The sequence below is a fragment of the Artemia sp. Qi Xiang Cuo genome, chromosome 5, assembly GCF_049724085.1.
Source record: "Artemia sp. Qi Xiang Cuo chromosome 5, ASM4972408v1, whole genome shotgun sequence".
Classification (NCBI taxonomy): Eukaryota; Metazoa; Arthropoda; class Branchiopoda; order Anostraca; family Artemiidae; genus Artemia; species Artemia sp. Qi Xiang Cuo.
The window spans coordinates 20,364,428-20,385,172 of record NC_142798.1 but is presented as its reverse complement, the minus strand read 5'-3'; the positions used below and the strand labels follow the sequence as shown (position 1 = coordinate 20,385,172).

General features: G+C 34.5%; 1 protein-coding gene across 1 annotated transcript in view; it reads right to left on the bottom strand.

Annotated features, from left to right (window-relative positions):
* Positions 1 to 222: 222 nt before the first annotated feature.
* Positions 223 to 20,745, bottom strand: part of LOC148951934 (protein transport protein Sec31A-like) — a 55,319-nt gene continuing 34,796 nt past the window's right edge. The window contains exons 6-11 of the mRNA XM_089088767.1: positions 18,141 to 18,243; positions 15,931 to 16,089; positions 8,902 to 9,030; positions 3,436 to 3,571; positions 1,389 to 1,543; positions 223 to 330 (exon numbers count right to left, since the gene is read on the bottom strand). Of these exons, the coding sequence (XP_088944893.1) occupies positions 223 to 330; positions 1,389 to 1,543; positions 3,436 to 3,571; positions 8,902 to 9,030; positions 15,931 to 16,089; positions 18,141 to 18,243 (790 nt within the window). The remainder of the gene's footprint in view (positions 331 to 1,388; positions 1,544 to 3,435; positions 3,572 to 8,901; positions 9,031 to 15,930; positions 16,090 to 18,140; positions 18,244 to 20,745) is intronic.

Genomic DNA, 20,745 nt, shown 5'->3' with positions numbered 1-20,745 from the left:
GCAAACATTACCGAACTTGCAATTCTTGTAAAAAAAAAAGAAAAATCAAACCTCCAAATATTTAAATAAAATTGTAATTTACAGGACTAATGAACATTCCTTTACAATCCCATCCTGATTAAAGCATGCTCTAACGGAGTCGTTTAACTTTAAACAGCTATTATTAGCTATTAATATCCCATTTGAGTGACAGAAAAGGGTTGAGAGACAGAAAATCTTAGTCTAGAGAAAAAAAAGATTATTGTTAAATGTTACCTCCAGCCCGAGTCCGTTGACTTGTGTACTTAATGGTCCAACAGCGTCAACAGTCACTCCCAGAAAAGCATCAACCTGCGCAAAAACACAACATAAGCGTATTTAACAAATTCTATTCTACTTTCTAATTCTTCTAAGGGTAAAGGCGTATATCCCTGTACACTTGATCTTTCAAAGGCGTTTGATTCTGTTGTTCATAACCAGCTTCTCTTTTCCTTGGCTTCTTCTGATGTTAATTTTTCGGTCATTTACCTTCTACTGTTTTGGTATTCTAATTCTTAACTCCGCCTGAAATCTTCTCCTGAAACAACTATTAAAGTGCTTCGAGGCGTAAGACTGGGAGGTTTTTTTATCACCAATCCTTTTCAAAATTTGTATTTCTACTGTTCTGGAAAAGATCTCATGCACTTATTTTTCTGGTTCTACTGATATTTCTTACATTGCCTATGCTGTTGACATTCTGTTGATTAGTCGTACTAAATCTGCTCTTTCTGCGATGGTTTCTTTAGTTTCTCAGTCTTTCCTAAATATTGGTCTATCCCTGAATTTTGACAATTGTGAATTCTTATCTTATAATCTGTCTTCGTCTACTTCTCTGGTATGTAATGAATTTTCTGTACTTTCTCTCTTCATTTCGGTGGCTTGGTATTACTGTTTCTAATTCTCTAGCTCTTTTCCGTAAACAGATTGTTGCTGATGCAGTAAGAAAAAATACAGTTCAGTTATTTAAAAATTGTAGCAAACCGTGGGAAATATAACAGAAGAACTCTTGGGCGCTTATTCTCTACTTTTTCTGATCATTCTGTACTTTTTTTTCGGGTGCTCATTCTGTTCTCCAGCTAAAAGATTTGAAAAAGCTTAAAGTTATATACTTCAAGTTTTGCAAAATTCTTCGTTCTCTGCCGACATGGACTATAAGTCGGTATCTAGTTAAAAAATTCTATATTAAAAATTTTCAGCAGATGCATTTTGTAAAATTGGCCCTGGCCATGGTCTTTTACAGTTTTTGTAAGTAGAAATTAATTGCTAGTGTTTGTTGATGTTCTTTTTTTTTATTATTATGTTTATACTCCACTTGTACTACTTGTTCTCTTGTAGTTTTTGGTAATAAATGATTGAATTGAATTGAATACCTTATTAGAGATATCTTCATTGTTATACCCAAGAACTTGTATTTGGTCTAATCGGGGGTCTTCAACAAAATAAGAGCGAATGGCTTTCCATATATTTGCTTCTGTATCAGCCTGACTACTTTCAACTTTCATATCACAGTAAGGTAATAGATTGCCTGTAAAACAACTTAGATTAATTCCATTTCAAGGGTGAAGAATATAAGGGCACTGATCCTTATCAGGACGAGAGGAGCACAATATAGTCCGTATGGACTATATACGGACTATATACGGACTGAGATACTATGTCCGTATCTCATATAAAAAAAAAGGAAAAAAAAAAAAACTATGGGCGCTATAAAAAAAACCGAGTACCGTTTTGAATTCAGCCGAAAAAAAAAAGATAATTGCATAAGAAAAACTTCCTGAACAATTGAATGTTTTAAAGTCCAAACACACATAGCGCTTTAGGTACTTCTAAAAGTTATTACTAAACAAAAACTAGATGTTATATAATTTTTTACCATTTCGGATTTCGGTTCAGCACCCATAAGGATGCTGAACCAAATTTTTAACTTTTTAATGCATTTATAGTTTTTTTTTCACCAAATTTTTTGATTTTTTTTTTAAGAAACGAAAGATTAACATATATGATTTAGATTTTATATATTACTTTCTTTCATTTTTTCAATTTCGATTCAGCACCCTTGTATATACAAAGTGACACTACGAAATTCAGATTTTATTTTCCAGATCTGAGTACCTTAAAGCATGGTTGCCAAGACAGGAATGTCGTGTTTTTAATTCATATAAATGGTATAAAAATATTTTGTAGATTACACGTAAAAAATTTTTTTTTACCTTTTAAAGCATTTTTAGTTTTGTTTTATTCAAATTTCCCGTTTTTTTCAGCTATGTTTTTATTTAAAAGGGTGTCTGAGAAAAAGACAGGTCCGCATATATTATGGTATTTTAAAGATTTGAAATAAAAAAAAAAAAGAGAAAAATCAACATCTATGAGTCAGATGTCATCAATTTTTTTGTTTTCCTGAATTCGATTTAGCACCCACATAGCAAGTGTAAAAAATTCAGATTTTAATTCCAAATTTGAGCCTTTTAAAGCATGATTAATGAGACTAAGTTTTTAAAGGAAGTAGGAATATTGATAACTTCGTTAAAGGGGAGAAGAGAGAAAAGGGAAAAGCAAACAGAGAAACAGAACAAAAAGAAAGAATAGAAACACAAAAGCAAGCAAACAAAAAGAGCAAACAAGGAAAGACCGAAAAGGAAGAGCAAACAAGGGAAGACCAAAAAGGAAGAGCAAGAAAAAGGGAGAGCAATACTACTAAGTGCAAGCAAACTACTATTCTAGCTCTGCAATTGATTTAACTGATTCTGAGTCTGCAGTTATTCACTACTCCCTCACAAAATCAATACTATGGTTATACCTACACATGAAGGAAAACAGGGGTGCAATAACTACCAATGTTACTCAGGGGGACAACCCCTCCGGAAAAATTAGAAAATTGCGATAAAATGCACTTTTTGCATGTTGTGACATTTCGGGAAACCTTTTTTTGTTTTCCAAAAGCTTAGCGTAAAAACTTGATTGGTCACAAGAGTAAAAATCAGAGAAAATCATATTTTAATTCTTTCATCGGGATACTATTAGATCAATGATTAACCTACAAAGAAATTTCAACGGATGACAGAACACTTTAATAGCTCTTACAGCGATATCAAGTAATATAGAATTTCCTTAAAATTTACATTTTTATTTTATTATGGTTTTTCACCTTATGATATTATGGTTAGACAATACTTATGCCAAAAATAAATATTTTTTTTAAATAAAAATGGGGAGTCAAGCAAAATCTATCTTCAATCGCTATATTTTATACAAAAATAAAACAAGAAGATTTTGTACCTGGAATTATTATCTCAATCCTGTATTACATATGTATGTTTTTTTTTTCTTCTTTTCAGTGTGAGTTTTAGTTTGAAAGAGGCGAGAGATAAAACCCAATAGGAATTTTAAGAAACAAGGATTACCAAGAATGGTACTCACCAGAAGCAAACGATTCTGCAAACATGATTGACCTTGAAACCAGGGCCCTGTCACCAGTAACTTGCTCGATTACAATCTTTCGCGTAGCCATCCCACCCTGGACTGATTCTTCAGAGGTGAGAAGTTTTCCTCCAAACTATAAGCATACGGAAATATAAGAACTTTAATTGTTGTTAGAATTATTAGCCTAAATTATTATGAACTTTTTGTTTTGCTCGATACATTTGTATAAATGCAATCAAAAACAACATAAAATTAAACTGAGGCCACAGCCTCACCCCAGATCTGCCACTAGCAATGATAAAGTCTGCAGGGAAAAGTAAATCTAAAATGAGATTAAAACGATTTAGCGACGCAGGATAACTGAAGCAGGATTCTATTTTTAAAGTAATACAGTTTTAGTCTCTATTGCAATGCTTCTTAATATTATTACTTTAACTACAGAACCCCTAAAATAAATAACACATCAAGCAGCCCCAGTACAATGCTTACCATATCCCTTTTGCATTTTTTTTTCCCTCGTAGTTTTGGTTATGTTCAGTTTGATTTCACTCTCCTGTACAGCCTCATGATAGGAGAGACCCTCTTTTCCCATAGAGATATCTACCTATATAATTGTAGTGTCACTATTTCGTAGCCAATCACTAATCTTGAGTTCTAAAAACATTTGCGAGACATTATAAGACCGGTACCTGAAGTGAGCATTTAACATTATACTGCCGAGTTAGTAGTTTTTTATTTTTATTTTCATGGGAGTGTGAGCTATGTCTCCCTCCCTTTTTCTTTAATTACTGTCGTCCAGAGTGTGGTGATAGTACATGAATGTTCTTCGTTCCCTCCGGCAAGCCATAACTGAGATCAGATTGACACCCTTTTTTTTAAGCGGTAAATGACATTCTAGCTTACTAGACATCGTTGCCTATGGAGAAGCTGGCGCTGGCTCGGACTAAAATCTGATGGCAGCAAAAGTTCACCTACAACTGAGTAGCAGCCAGAATGTAAAGAAGGCACCCGTAGAACTGGTATTTCATTCGGATAATCTTTAGGAAATAGAGACAAGGAGTGCCTTTAAATTTGTATGTTCGAACAGATTTGCTGCTATCAGATGCGAGCTCCATCACTCATCGTCTGCTCCATCAATGTCAGAAGATGTCAAGTCCAAACAAATTTGGGAAAGCATCGAAACAAATTATCAAGAAGCAACAAAACTGATTGTTGGTTACCGTAATAGCCCAAAAGATCACTGACTATCACTGACCAAACACTTGCAAATATAGAAGAGAGAAGTGAAATAAAATGATGCCTCGTCCAGAGATAAACCCTTGATTAACAGATTTTCTAAAACAAAGGATATATACCTTCACGAGAAGCACAATAATTCATCAGAGGAGCCAGTCAAGCGGAAAGGAATCCAAGCAGAGGACCTGACAAATTTACGGGATTATAAAGCTGTATACAGAATCACAAATGAAATTACTGAAAAGAAAGTCCCCAATTCAACACGAACCAGTTATAGACTCCTCCAGAGTTCAGATAGCTGAGGACCTCGCAGTAAACAAAGCCTAGAGAAACTTTTGGGCAGAACATCTCCACCCCATAAGAGCCCCTGGATAATCCCTCAAACTGTGCTGTTCACTATCAAACAGATCGTGATAACGAACTGTAAGTAAGGAGCGACCCGGCTCAATAGCAACAAACAACGGAATTGTGATATCAATAGATACATCAAAAGAATTGAGTTTTTATGCTGATTTTAAATAAGTTTTAATAAGTTTAGTCCTACCCATCAAAATCTACGAGCCTCAAAAATTTGTCTTATTTTCGAAAACAGGAGAGAACACCCCTTAAAAGTCATTTAATCTTATTGAAAGTAAAGCCATCAGATTCAGCGTACCAGAGAACCCTACTTCAGTGGTTTCAAGCTCCTATATATTTTTTGGTCACTTAAAAAGGGCACTAGAACTTTTAATTTCCGTTCCAAAGAGCCCTCCCATGATATTCTAGGACAACTGGGTCGATACGATCACCCCTCGAAAAAAAAAATAAAAATAAACACGCATCCGTGATCTTTCTTCTGGCAAAAAATGAAAAATACCATTTTTTGGCAGATAGGAGCTTGAAACATCTACAGTAGGGTTCTCTGATACGCTGAATCTGATGGTGTGATTTTTATTAAGGTTCTATAACTTTTAGGGGGTCTTTCCCCCTTTTTTCGAAATTCAGCCAAATTTTCTCAGGCAAGTAACATTTGATGGGTAGGACTAAACTTGATAAAACTTACATATTTGAAATCAGCATTAAAATCTGATTCTTTTGATGTATCTATTTATATCAAAATCCCATTTTTTTAGAGTTTCGGTTACTATTCAGCCGGGTCGCTCCTTACTTACAGTTTGTTACAACGAACTGTTTGATACATACTACTTTACTTTCTCCAATCAAAGAAGGGACATAATGCTGGTTTATTATTATTTACGTAATGCTGGGTTATATAATTACGTAAGATGCTCTGGCAGTTTTTTAGTACCATACAAAAGGTGCTCTGATGACAAACCATCTGGACCTGAGGCCTTCCCACATTTTAGTAATCTAGTTTGAATCAAAACTGAGATCGAGAAAAACAAACTAGGTTTTTATATGGGTTCAACTGAGAAAAATATTTATATAACAATCCACGATAACTCAATGCAGTTGATGGTGTGTTAGACGAAAATACTGAAGTAAAGTGTCCATACCATTGTTCTAGTGGGATTTGGTCTGATAAATCAGCTGATGATTGGGTTAATCTATTAACTTCATTAAAAAGTAAATTTAGATTATGCCTAATCATTGTTGATATTTCTTTTACTTGTTGTTTCCTCCATGTTGCCACTAACTTTATGTATTTCTTTTTTTGTGGATGTAACTATTTGGAATAGTTAAATCAACATTCTCAGTCGGTCAAATTGATTCCAAATGCGATACCATAGCCGATGTCTCTTGAGCACAGGAGATGAACGCTGTGCCTCTGTTTCGCGAAAATTGCAATAATAAACCCTCACAAGGCAAACATTTCCCCCAAAATACACTCATAGTTCAGACACCACCTTCCATGCACTGTACCTGAACCTATCCCAATCTTGTCCCCCATCTGTTTTTTTACCTCCAGATATGATAAAACCGTTGTCTTCTTCAACACTGATAAAATAAACAAATAGTTGTTTTTTGTGTTTTTTTTTTTTTTTTTTTTTACTGATGATACTCATGCTGGTGTCCGTTTGGCTCTTCCGGTCCCTCCCCTTTTTATATAATCTCTTTTAAACCTTTTAAACATTTTTTTTTGCTCAAATTTTTTTTTTTTTTTGGTTTTTTTTTAATTTGTGCGTTTTTAACCTTATTACATTTTACAATTTTTTTTATAATAATTAAATGCTATGCGTTTATGTTATTGTTGTTTTTTGGCATTTTTTAGCCAGTTTTTTATTTGTTGTGCTATTTATGTCTTTTTTTATTATATGACCCCGAAATGCGAATTCGGCCCTTCGGGGCTTGTGATAGCCATTTTCTGAAATAAATATCTTATCTTATCTTTTTTCTGCTTCACCCAATCCTCGTATAAAAGACCGTCCCTTTTTTGTGTATCTTTACATACTTTAAAAACAGGAACCGCAACGGAAGACGCAACTTTCATAGCATGAACTATTTCGGCATAATACATATCTAGTTCCAGCAAATCAATTTTTTGAGAGGGTGACAGGAGGTGAAAAGGAATTCTAATTCTACTGAGAATATAATCTAATACGCTCTGATATAAGTATACGTCTATTCTATTCCAAAGTTGTTTCTAAAATCATTTCAGACTACAATATATATGGCAAGAAACATTTATAACAACAGACACTTCTAGGTGAGATCATAAGATCATTAATCAAAATTTCATCCGATACTTTAACAAGTCACGATCTGAAATTATCAAGTCCAAATTTGTCACGCTACCTGAATTATGAACATAAGTATAATTTCTGCTATTCGTTGCCAAAGCTAGATCTTTCAGAAGTGATGATAATAAGATCTGGGACTACAGTAAACTACGAATAGCGAGGTCAGTGTTAAAATCGCAACGAAGCAAGATGGTTTTACCAGACGCTCGTATATTAACAGAAATTTTGAGACACTTGCACATGCTCTAGTGAAACGTTCGTTCGACTGTTCGTTTCTTGAATTAGTAGGCAAATAAACTGCAAGAATAATAGTATGGCCCAGATCAACAGCAACAAAAGCATCATTGGTTTCAAGTAAATTACATTTAAGGTTCTTATTTACTCCAATCAAAATGCCGCCAGAGGGACGAGCTCCTGTAATTTTGGCAGGACGGATGAAGAACTAGTGTTCACAAGAAACTTCAAGCAGATTACTTATAACGCTACTTCACTGGTGCTTTACTATACACACTATTTCGTATGACTTGGATATTTCGGGTAGAATCATTAACTTATCTCCTGCACCATTTATGTTATGAAAATACAAGTTTACACAGTCTGGTCCGGTTTGATTGTCCATAGCTGTGGGAAAGGGGGGTGTATCAGCTTCAAATTTGAGGGCTCAAAGCAGCGGCAGGCAACACGACGCAGGGGAAGCTGTTGCTTCTGTAAATTCTATCACAATTCGCGCATTTCCAGTGGAGGCTGAGCATGCATTATCGCGGCTATTAACATGGGGCCGGCACATTTACTCATTTAAGTTCATTCACACATTCACTAAAAAGGTGATCAAAGCCTTGGCGCTTAACTGGTTGGATTGCATCAGCAGACATGACACAAGGTTAAAATTTACATTTAAAGAATAACTGCATGATTGTGCTACCTCCAAAACGCTTTGCTTGTGCAACAGAATATTAGCTCAACATCAGAGTGGTTAAATCAAATTGTGTCTAGGACTTTAACAAAGACGGAAAAACAAGAATAATAACATGTTTCAAACTTAGAAAAACAAGTTTTTGCAATTACTTAAACAACATAGAATCCCAAATTTAGAATGAAATAAGAGTCATTTTTACAAAGTACTTTCTATTTCTATCCCTTTCTTAACCCTGAGCGTCCCCTGGGTAAACCAGAATTAAGTTACCTGAACTGAATTTGTTTTCCAAACTTGTTTCTCTCTTTTTTCTCATAGTATTCAGCCTTTTCAGAAGGCATCGTGCTAATAAAAACAGCTTGCTGTTTTTAATTATGTTTTATCGATAACTTGCTGCAATGTAAACTGAGGTTTAAAAATGTTTAAAAAAAAAAAAAAAAAAAACTAGTTCAGAAACAGTACGTTATATAAATCCAAACGTTCAATATATATATACATAATCAGAAAGAAAAGCAGAGAAGACCAAAACAGATCAAAGATAGAAAAAATAGGCAAAATAGAAAGATCAAAACATACAAAATAGAAAATAAAGGCAAAGAAAGAATAGGAAAGAGTAGTTGATATGTAAATTACCCCAAATGAAGGCCTGCAAGGAGAGTACATCCATCTAGGTGGCCAGACTGGAGGAGTTGACTGAATTAGCTGAACCTGTTGATTTTCTTGACCGGGCCAATTTTCTTCACCAGAAAAATATCCTGCCATCTGCAATAGATAATGTTGAGTATCCTTTTGGGGACAACAAAACCAGTAGAAGATAAATACGAAACTGTCTACAAGCTCCAAGCGAAAATTCAATCGTTTATTTTTGTGAACAAGTCTCCAAATTATCCCAAGATATTTCTATTAAAAAAGATTAAACCCTCTAATCTTAGGCCTTAAAACAATTGCGAAATTCTGGGGGCTAAAGGCTAAGGGCCCACTTGGGTTTTCCTATCATAAAGATTGAGAAACCTTGCATGATTCCGAATCAAATACAGTGCATTATGCCTGCCATTCGGCTAATAAGATGGCGGTGGGAGGGTTGTTGGTACGGAGCTGGGGAACTCCGGTTCTCTTTTTCTGCAAATTCAGGATACTCGCATGACTCTTGTTCAAACGAAGTGCAACATACCTACTTTATATTAAAAAAATTAGTGACGGGAGGGTCAGAGAGGGGAGGTGCTGGAGCCATAAACCAACTTTATGCCTCAAAAATAAAGAACAAAAATGTTCACCTTTCTGTTAAAAAGCCAACAGGGAAAGGGGTAATGGAGGGGTCACGGGCCCGCTTAGTGAATCCAACGCATTTTTTTATATGATCAGGAATTAATTGTTTTTTGCATATTTTTCCTCTAATATGTACCAAAGTTGTCAGAACCCTTAAACTACAAAACGGTGTATTTCATGAATGAACTTTTGTACAAAGAAAGACTGACGTCATATACTTCTATGACCTATTCAACCATTATCGATCAGCGTCAAAAAAAGGTTGTAGCTCTCTTACATAAGAAAAAAAAAATCTTCCCGCGGGCCAACTTTCTAATAATAGTACTAGGGAACGACCAAAGGGTAGCACTCCCCTGCATCAGTCCTAAGCAGAGAATGAAATAGCAAACTGGACGTAAATAGGTTGTAAAAATAGATGGCAACACTTTCGAGCCCATGGTAAAATGCTTCCTTTTCTGATTTTTTTTATACTTATTATTTTCATAATATACTTAGGCAACGCGGCCAGGGAACCGTTACAAATCTCAAGCTTTTTTTATTTTAGTCTAACTTTTACTTAAAACTGGTGCCTACTTGCTTACCAGCCTGAACAGAGCTTTCCACTCAAAAGCAGAATCATGGCCCAAAGAAACAAAAGCTTGACACAATAGTTCCAGATAGTCCTCACTATCATAGAACATAAAATAACACTTTACCTCCCATACTGTAGGCTCTAGCTAAAGGGCAAGCAAAAACAACTCTCTTTGGTCCCAGGCAAGACTTACGGGCAGCTTTCCAAAATGTAATATCACATTCATCAATCTGGCCTGAGGCCCAACTTTTCCGTAAAACCTGCAGAGGTAAAACCTTACTATTTTCTGGCAATAAACTAAAATCAGTAGCATGCAAAAAATAAAAAGGTCATAGCCAAAGTGTGGCTTTTGCAACGCAATAAGAATCGTTTTTGCATTATACCTGAAAATAAAGGCATGAGTAAAAAATAGAAAGAGGAGTATTTAACCGAGAAGTAAGGTTAGTGGTCTGATTTCCAAAAGGCGGGATTTTTAGTAACCGAAAAGAGAAAGCTAGCCTTTGCGTTTCAATCAATTTCAATTTACTTAGTTTTTGTTGACGAGTCAACAACGATTTTAAAGAAAATTTAAAGATGTTTTAAAGAAATTTTAAAGAACTTATACGCAACACATACTACCGATTTATTAAATTTTTGCTAGGAATTCCGCAAAGGTTCGCTAGCACGGAGACCTCATCCGTATTTGAATCCCTGCTCCATCAACTAAAGTGATTGGTCTAGAACGCAGAGCTATAATGCGATCTCTCAGCAAACTGTAAGATCCATTACTGACTCAATTGTTTATGTGAATTGAATACTTGTTATTAAGTTTTAGTGATAAATATGTTCTGCTTGTACTGGAAGCTAACTCAAATGTCAACTGATTGCTAGATGAGATTTTTTTATTTTAATTCCCAGCTTCAAGTCTCTAGTGAACTCAATAAGTAAGAGCGACGTAAGGAGATATTCCTATTGTCCCGACTCTGACAGGGATAAAAATCGAAACTTTCTTAGAAGGAGGATAAAGCAAATACACATTGAAAATTGAAGTACGGAATAACAGAAATAGTGTAAGCTTTATGTAAATAACGTAAATTAATGTAAAGCTTTAAGTAGCTTTAAATAATGTAAACTTTAAGTAGAAAGGCAGGCCTGCGAAGTTGTCTTGAACTTGACTATGAGTTCACCTTAACTTCTTTAGTATTGCCAGTTGCCACCTGGTGACAAGCTATGGGATGAATCAAGAGTATTGGTAACTCATAAGTGTGGGAACCAGTGCTAGTGTTAAATAATAAATCACCAACCCCATCTATTGCTTCGCATTTCTGGCATTAAATCAAGCTTCGAAACTGTGTTTTTTTTTTAGAAACCAAGATCGTTCACTCATTATTACATTAATTTTGCCAATTATACTAATTACAATGATTTGATTTTATTGTTACTCTGAAAACAAGCCAATAATCGCCAAATGTTAGATGGCATTGTTTTTTGTTTTGTTTTTGTTGGTACTAGCGCCAGTTTCTGCTTTTGCAAGTTAACAAATACTCCTTGGATGAGATTCATGGGATGAGGACTGTATTCATGTGGTGAGATTAAATTTGTCCCAGCAGTAAAAAAGAAAAGGGGCAAAACTCGAGACTTTTTTAGAAGAAGGGTAAAGCAAATACACATGGAAAATTGAAGTACCGAATAACCGAAATAGGAGCCATATATACACACTTCTTGATGAATGAATGGGTATGTATGAGCAACTGCCAGTTAAATCTTCCACAATGCCGTAATACATGATGTTTTGCTCAAAAGCCTTATTAGTGTTATCTTAGGCTTATTATTTTTGTGACAAATCCTGGACATCTCCAGGATAAACCCTATTATTATGTCAAATCCTGGACTTCCAAAGAGACAAAATGAACCATCTATAGCCTAAGCTGACTTAGAGCTTATGGTGTTCATATGAAGGTTACCATAAAAGAAGTATAGGGTTATTGCGACCCCCCCCCCTTCCAGATAGGTCCATAAAAATTCAAATGAAATATTAAAAATCGTATACCAAAAATGCTCATTGCGCTTCTAAGAAAATTTTCGGATTTCTCACAGAAACGATATGCCAAGGATAACACTAACGAGGCTTTTGAGCAAAAGATCCTGTAATGCAGCATGGTAAATGACTTAACTGACAGTTCGTCCTACAAACCCAATTCTTCATTCAGAAGTGTTTTTACATGGTTACTATTTCGGTTATTCGCCTGCTATTTCAATTTTTCGCCGGTATATGCTTTACCCTCCTGAAAAAGTTTCGAATGAAATCCCTGTCAGAATCGGAACAATGGAAGCAACTCCTAGCCTCGCTCTTACTTGTTACGTTCGCTAGGAGACTTGAAGGCGGGAATATTGATCAAAAAACTTCATCTAGAAATCAATCAACATTTGGACAAGCTTCCAGTACAAGCAATTCCATTATATATATATATATATATATATATATATATATATATATATGACATATATATATATATATATGTCTAGGAGATATATATCTCCGTACTCCATGCTTGTCAACCTTAGTTCTGCCCTAGGATAAATGGATGATAGGCTATCTTATCAACAAGTGAAATGACATCATTTTCATTATATTCTGAAAAAAGGCTTATACTAGCTTTCCCTCTCACTCAGACTACATGGCTTGGATTTTTTTCCAATTAGCCATGACTCTCAACTTTTTTTTATCACAATTCACCAAGTTGATTGTAATTCAGTGACAGGAATAAGTAAGATATATATATATATATATATATATATATATATATATATATATATATATATATATATATATATATATATATATATATATATATATATATATATATATATATATATACTATAATTTGGGTACTATAAGCTACAGATATTTCATTTCGTCTCTTCAGATCTTCTGGATTTGACAAAATATAAGGATTTTTCAAAGAGATGTCTAGGAGATATATATCTCCGTACTCCATGCTTGTCAACCTTAGTTCTGCCCTAGGATAAATGGATGATAGGCTATCTTATCAACAAGTGAAATGACATCATTTTCATTATATTCTGAAAAAAGGCTTATACTAGCTTTCCCTCTCACTCAGACTACATGGCTTGGATTTTTTTCCAATTAGCCATGGCTCTCAACTTTTTTTTATCACAATCCACCAAGTTGATTGTAATTTAGTGACAGGAGTAAGTAAGATACATATATATATATATATATATATATATATATATATATATATATATATATATATATATATATATATATATGTATCTTACTTACTCCTGTCACTGAATTAGAATCAACTTGGTGGATTGTGATAAAAAAAAAGTTGAGAGCCATGGCTAATTGGAAAAAAATCCAAGCCATGTAGTCTGAGTGAGAGGGAAAGCTAGTATAAGCCTTTTTTCAGAATATAATGAAAATGATGTCATTTCACTTGTTGATAAGATAGCCTATCATCCATTTATCCTAGGGCAGAACTAAGGTTGACAAGCATGGAGTACGGAGATATATATCTCCTAGACATCTCTTTGAAAAATCCTAATATTTTGTCAAATCCAGAAGATCTGAAGAGACGAAATGAAATATCTATAGCTTATAGTACCCAAATTATAGTAATGTAAATTAAATCAGCTCTTTGAAGTTTAAAAACGAATCTACTTCCTAAACTAAACTTAGCCTTTCTATAATCGTTGTGATAGTTGGGAAAGTCTCTTTCTAACAGCACACGATGTTAGGAGTGCAAAGGGGGACAAAAGAGGTGTTCGCCCCTCTATTATTCGTACCTTGAAAAATTTATATTCGCGGTTTGAAGTACGCATTAAAATTACAAATCCATTTAACTGGAATTTAATTCTGAGAAATACGAGGTTCTTCTATTTAATTGGGGTAATTCGGGTCCCACACCGTCAGTCCAACTGGGACGTTCTTTAGGAAAGCCAGTTGAAAACTTGTTTAACTTGGTCTACCAATTATCACAACAATTATCCCTTGGTCTTGACAATTATCAAGTGATATTATTATTTTAGATTTATCTATATTTTTGGAGTGACCATTAAGTTGACTGTTTAAGTGACATTATTTTAATCCTTGACCATTTAGTAGCGGGATTAATTGACTTATCATACCAAATTCTTATATCACTTGACTTTGCTTCCTTAAACCTGCCAATTTCTTCGGAAGGACAATTGGTTATTCGACATATTGTACCTCTTGAAAGTCAACTGTTAAGCTGTATTGCACGCTTAATACTATAATTAGATGCACCCTTACCATAGATTCACACACACAAAAAGGTGCTGGACAACTGCATCAATCAGTAATCTTAGTTGTGGTTTTCTTCAGACATAATTGTCTCATATTAATTCCACATCGTCTAATTTTACACCCAAAAATGTTATTCTATTTTATCATATTTTTTTTAATATTTAAATGTTTTATGGGAAATTGCGAAGATATATAGCTTCCAGAAGTAACAAATAAAGTATGTTTTTATATATTTATTAATTATTATTGTGGTGGTATTGGTGGTGTCCGTTAAAAGTTCTTCTTTCTGTTTTTTTTCTCAGTGATTTGTTTTCTCTACCTCCCCCACTGACTAGCCTTTCTTTTTAGATGAAGTAGTAAAATGTACTTGTTATGTTAATGAAGTGTTTTATTAACTAATCCTTATAATATGATTAGTTTTTCAGCTAAATAGTCACTCAGCTTCTAAGGCTAATCTTCAGAAAAATGGCCTAGTTGCCCGAAAAAAAAAGTTGAAAAAGAAAAAAAGTTGGATTATTCAATTCCATCCATTGCGTGTCAAATCAACTGATTGCTGAATTGAAACTGAACTGATAGTGCTGAAGTCGATAACTGAATTACAAGGTAAAAAAAAAAGCTTACAGAAAAACGTTTGTGTTATCCTTTCATCAGTAGAACTGCGACCAATAATTGAATGAATCACTGAATGAATATGTTGAGTTGTGAATGAATATGTTGAATAGATAGGAATATGAAAAACGAACGGTACTTGTGTCTTATAGCCACCACACTCGAGTTCTGTCGAAAAGTGAAGTTTGGTTAATGCTAATAAAAACAAAGTATGATGAAAATATAATACTTTGTCAACAAAATTATGGAAACTACAAAAAAGAATTATGGAAGGGGGGCCGCCCAGACGGCATTATATTAAATACGCAACCTAAACTAACCTAATCAAACCTAACCCAACAAAAATACCAACTAAATATTCAGTTAAAATATAGCAACAATGTAGTTTCCCACCGAGCCGACGCTAATATAAAGACCATAAAACCGGTTATTGTCTCATGTTCGCGATACAAGATCTTGAGTGTGGCGGCTATAAGACAAAAGTACTAAAAGAACTTACAAAATAAATATATGTGTTATCTTTTTGTCATTAGAAGTGAGACTCGTATTCGTTGAATGAATATACGGGTATTCATTTCTCTCTTGGTGTCCCATTGCTGGCTGAAAAAAAAAAAAAAAAAAAAATCTCTTTTGTCTGCTGTGGCGTGGTGGGAAAATAAATATTATGTCTATTATATTTTTTCTCTTCTTTCTGTGTCACTTCTTTCTATGATTGATTATCCATTTATTTCTTTATTTTTTGTATCTGTGCAAAACAAGCTTGTCTCTCTGCCAGATATTTGTATATTTAGTATGTTATGTATATATGATTGGAGAACAAATGAACCTGAACCTGATTTAGTATGTTATGTATATATGATTGGAGAACAAATGAACCTGAACCTGATGTAACTACGATTGTTGAAGTCGATAACCAAATTACAAAGTAAAAAAAAAAACTTACAGGAGAAACATATAAGTTATCCTTTTCTTCAACAGGAGTGCCGCCCATAATAGAATGAATATTTATCTTTGAATTAAAGGATGGCACGGCAATTAATGCAGGGTTTCTGGGACAGAAATCAACATCAAAAGGTTCAATTGTACCAGCCACTTCACCGCTCTGAAACAGAATTAAGCTTTAATATTTTGGTTTTCTTATGTTAATGTGTATACTGTTGTTGTTACGTCAAAAGGCCGTATCTGACACTTCAGAGGTTACTGTCAAAAACGGTTTGCGAAGCTATTCTCAAAGGGAGGATCAGCAAAGTAATGTTGATTAATTAGTAGTTTTTTTCGGCATGCTGCTCATGGACCCTTCTGCTCATAAAACTACATCCTGCTTTTTTTGCGTGGAGGTTATGTTTTCAGTAAAGTACTAGTTTTTCAAAATTCTAAAAATATAGGAAAATATCCGAGTCAGATTATTTTCGCTACTTTTATAGATACAGTGTGACTGTCATCCTTAAAAGTCATATCTGATAGTTTCACGAAAGTCAAGCATTATAAGTTGAGTGATTTTTTTCATTTGCAAGCTTAGCTGCCGTTCGTTGACTCCTGCTAGGACCTATTTGGCTTGACCCCCCCCCCTCCCCACGTGAAATTTTTATCGAACTTGTAAAAAGGTAACAAAAATACATGTAAACGATTTTTTTTATGTATGTTGTTAAGTTTTCTTTGTCTGGAATAGTCTTGAATGATGAATTCAATGGTACCACTAGTTTGGTAGGTATCTGGCTATTCCTCCCCCCGCTTATCAATGAACCCTCTCCCCTATGAAGACAATTCCCCCCTCTTCCTTAGAAAATTCTCTCCACATGTAAACTTGAGCAGCCAAAGAGAAATTAGCAAGGGCAACCACAGACAATATTCCAGGGAGGGCCAAACACCAAAATAGCAATGATGTGTGGGGGGGCATGATAATATATTTTAGGATGTATTTTGTTAGGAGTAAGTTTTTTTCAAAATAAATTTAGAAACAAAACTCAAATAAAAAAATAACTAAATTTGCATGCAAAATGAAAAAAAAAACTCACACACCCAAAAGATAAAGGAAAATGACTCAAACCAAATATATGGAAAGATTTATTGTTGCCAAAGATTAAAACAGATGTAGACTAGTTTTTATGCAATATCCTAAGCCTTAGAACATGCTACAGAAGGAAAAGAGATATGAACTTAAAAAAGGCTTCCAAGGGGATATTTTAGGCTCTGATTTCATTCCTGGAAGTTTCTCTTATCTTCCCTCAATCAACAGATTTCAAAGATCTCAAAAGCCACAAAAGCCAAGATCTCAAGATCAGTGGGCTTTTCCCAAGATCTTCACATTCCTAAGGGCTCGTACTCAAAACTCACCCTGCCTGCATAGATATCACGTTTTGATTTTATAATGACCATGTAAAATATAACTCTTTCATAACAGGACAATTCTCTTCCTTGAACAGAAGTCCCTTATATCTTAGGACATTTGAAAGCAAAACTACAGAATAGTGAAAAAAACTAACTTAGAACTCAGCTGTAAAATGAGTCCTCCTTCTTTTGATACTCAAATTCAACTGAATAAAATGATTAGGTTCAAATTAAATTGTTTATCATAAGAGAATCTCATCAAATAGTCTGTTACAACGAACTGCAAGTAAGGGGTGACTAGGGCCATTATTAACCAAAACTAAAAACAGAATTTTGATGATAATTGACGCTTTTTATGCTGATTCTAAATATATATAATTCATTCAGTTTATTGTTACCAACCAAAAGCTACGAATCTGAGAAAATTGGCTGGATTTTCAAACAAAGAGCTGAATACCCTAAAAAAAGCAAGCAATCTTAGGGAAAATCGCTTTATTAGATTTATCATACCAGAAAACCTCACCATAGAGGTTTTAAGCTCCAATTTACAACATGTGGAATTTTATATTTTTATAATATAATATTATAAAACGTTGGGAATTACGGCTATAGAAAATATACTATTTTGAGGATGATCAGGAAGGTGAATCATGCTATGAATTTCAGCGAAAACAGTTTCGATGCTTAAAAAGGGCTCTGGAACTCGCATCTTACAATGATAGGACCAAGTTAATAGATACATCCGTTCTGTAAGAATAGGGGACACATGGGAGACAAATGGTTCTTTACAAAGTCAACGTTAATACATTAAACTCAATAGCTTACCAAAGCTGCCATGGCCGGATTCCAAAGGAGAATTCTGTTATCCTTCGCGCAGCTAGCTAAAATGCTGGAGTCACTACTGCACCAACTAACAGACAAAACTCCGCTAAAAAGAAAAATAAATTTCTTACTACTACGATTGCCTGGGTCTTTTTAAAGATATTTGATTATTAAAGCATTTCCGATTTCTAACAACGATATCTACAAAGCTTCAAACTTTGGTTTTCTTTTTTATGGTTTTTGAATTGTTGTAATCCATTGTCAAAATATCGAATCATCATTTGTAATAATTGCAAATTTTCGTTTTTTGGGTCTTCGTTCTGAAATTATATAGGTGGCTGTGTTTAAAAGGGTTTTATTTTTTAAGGTTTTTGAATTGTTTTAATCCCTTGTTAAAATATATACAAATATTTTTGCAATTACCAGTTTTTGCTCTTTACGCAATTTAATGTCTTTTCATACTAAATCCTTTCAAATATATTTGATTATTGAAGCTAATCTGATTTCTCACAACGATAAGTACTAAGCTTGAAACTTTTGGATTTCTTTTTTAAGGCTTCTGAATTATTGTAATGCCTTATTAAAATATGGAATCATCATTTGTAATAATTGCAAATTTTCGTTTTTTGGGCCTTCCTACTGACATTATATAACTGGTTGCGTTCAAACCTGTAAACTTTATCACGTAGCCAGTTGATTTTATCTAACAAAAAACAAACTAGTTATAAATTTTCAGGTATTTTTCTAGTTTGAATTAAAACATTAAAATTATTGCTCAGGCACCTTAATATTTTTGCAGTTTACATAATAGCTTTAGCGATTCTGACTGAACTGTTGAAAATTTTTCAAATTTTTTCCGTGTCTTAAAAAGACATTCCTTATACTTAAAAGAAAGGAAATTTGGTAATGCTGTTTTTATAACAATGATTTCTACTAATCTTCAAACTTTTGGTTTTCTTTTTTAAGGTTTTTGAATTATTGTAATCCTTTATTAAAATATACACAAATATTTTTACATTAAAGTGTTTAGTTGATAAGTTTATAAATAAGAAGGGAGGTAAATTGTATGTAGCTTTTTTGGATTTAAAAGGGGCATTTGATAATGTAAAGAGGGAACTGTTAATGAAGGATTTAATAAATATTGGCCTGCCATACCCACTTGTAAGGATTTTAATAAGTATATATGAAGCCACAAAGTTTGTTATTAGAGTGGTAGGAAAATTTTTAGATGTAATTTGTTCTTGAAAGGGGGTTAAACAAGGTTGCCCCCTATCGCCGCGGCTTTTTTCGTTGCTTATTAATGATTTGCCGGATTTTCTTAGGAACCAAGGAGCCCCAATGGTGTCATTAGATGTCTGTGAGCTATGTATACTGATGTTCGCAGATGACCTGGCACTAGTGTCGAAGTCTAGAGAGGATTTACAGTTCTTGCTGGATAGAGCTAAGGATTATATAGATAGGAAACAACTAAGCCTGAATGTAAAGAAGTCGGTAGTTACGGTTTTTAGAAAAGGGAGTAAGATTACAAGTAGGGATAGAGTAAAATGGGAGGGAATAGATTTAGATTGTAGGGATGAGTTTACGTATTTAGGATGTAAGTTTTCGTCAAATGGTAAGTTTGGTAAACAGCTGAAGCTGAGTCTTGCTAAAGGAAAGTCCAGCGCCTATGCTGTGACTGGTAAAAAAGGTAAAGGATGCAGCACTAGACCCTTAAGGTCCAAACCAGCGGTGCTGATCTCCGTTTCATGGCCCTTCAGCCAGGAAGTGCAATGGGGGGCTGGGGGCCATCCAACCTATGATTTCGCAAACCCTTCCTGTTTACCTTCCTCAGATTTCTCCATGTACCCTTTTAGAGCTGGGTTGACTCTGGCTAAGCTTACAGGGTCACATCACTGACCCGCGTCCCAAATTAAGAAACTGACCACACCAGGGATCGAACCCGAATTCACGGATTCTCAGCAAAGCGCGCGTCCACTTAGCCAGAACTAGCAAACATACAGAACCTGAAGATGCATAAGCAGATATTTCAGGTAAAGATTGAATCGGCTATGTATTATGGATCTGAAGTTTGGGGATACATAGCTGGTGAAAGGATGGAGGAGATTCAGTTTCAGTATTTTAAGAGAGTTTTAGGTCTACATTTTTCAACAAATAGTTGAGTATTTAGTGAAGATCTAGGTTTGATTTCTTTAAGAAATGATAGGCTAGTGATAGGGATGATAAGATTATGGGAGAAAATACTGAGTATGCCCGGAGTAAGGATAACAAAAGCAGCATATTTAGAAGCTCTGAGGATCCCAGAAGGATACGTGGCCATCTCAGATAAAGAAGATATTGGAAGATTGTGGATTTTCAGAGCTATGGGATGGTGGGCTAGGGATTTCCTATGATATGGATTTATGACGCAAACCGTAATTTGGCAATTGCTATGAAAGTGGTTTTAGAATAAAATGATTTGATTTGATTTGGGATTGGATTAAAGGAAGGATCAGTTGCAAATAGGGTCAGGGATAGGTTAAGGGACCAGGAGATCCAGGTGTGGCATGCGCGAGTGAATGAGACCCAATCACTGGAGTTACATGCAAAGGCTACGGAGCAGTGGGGAGAA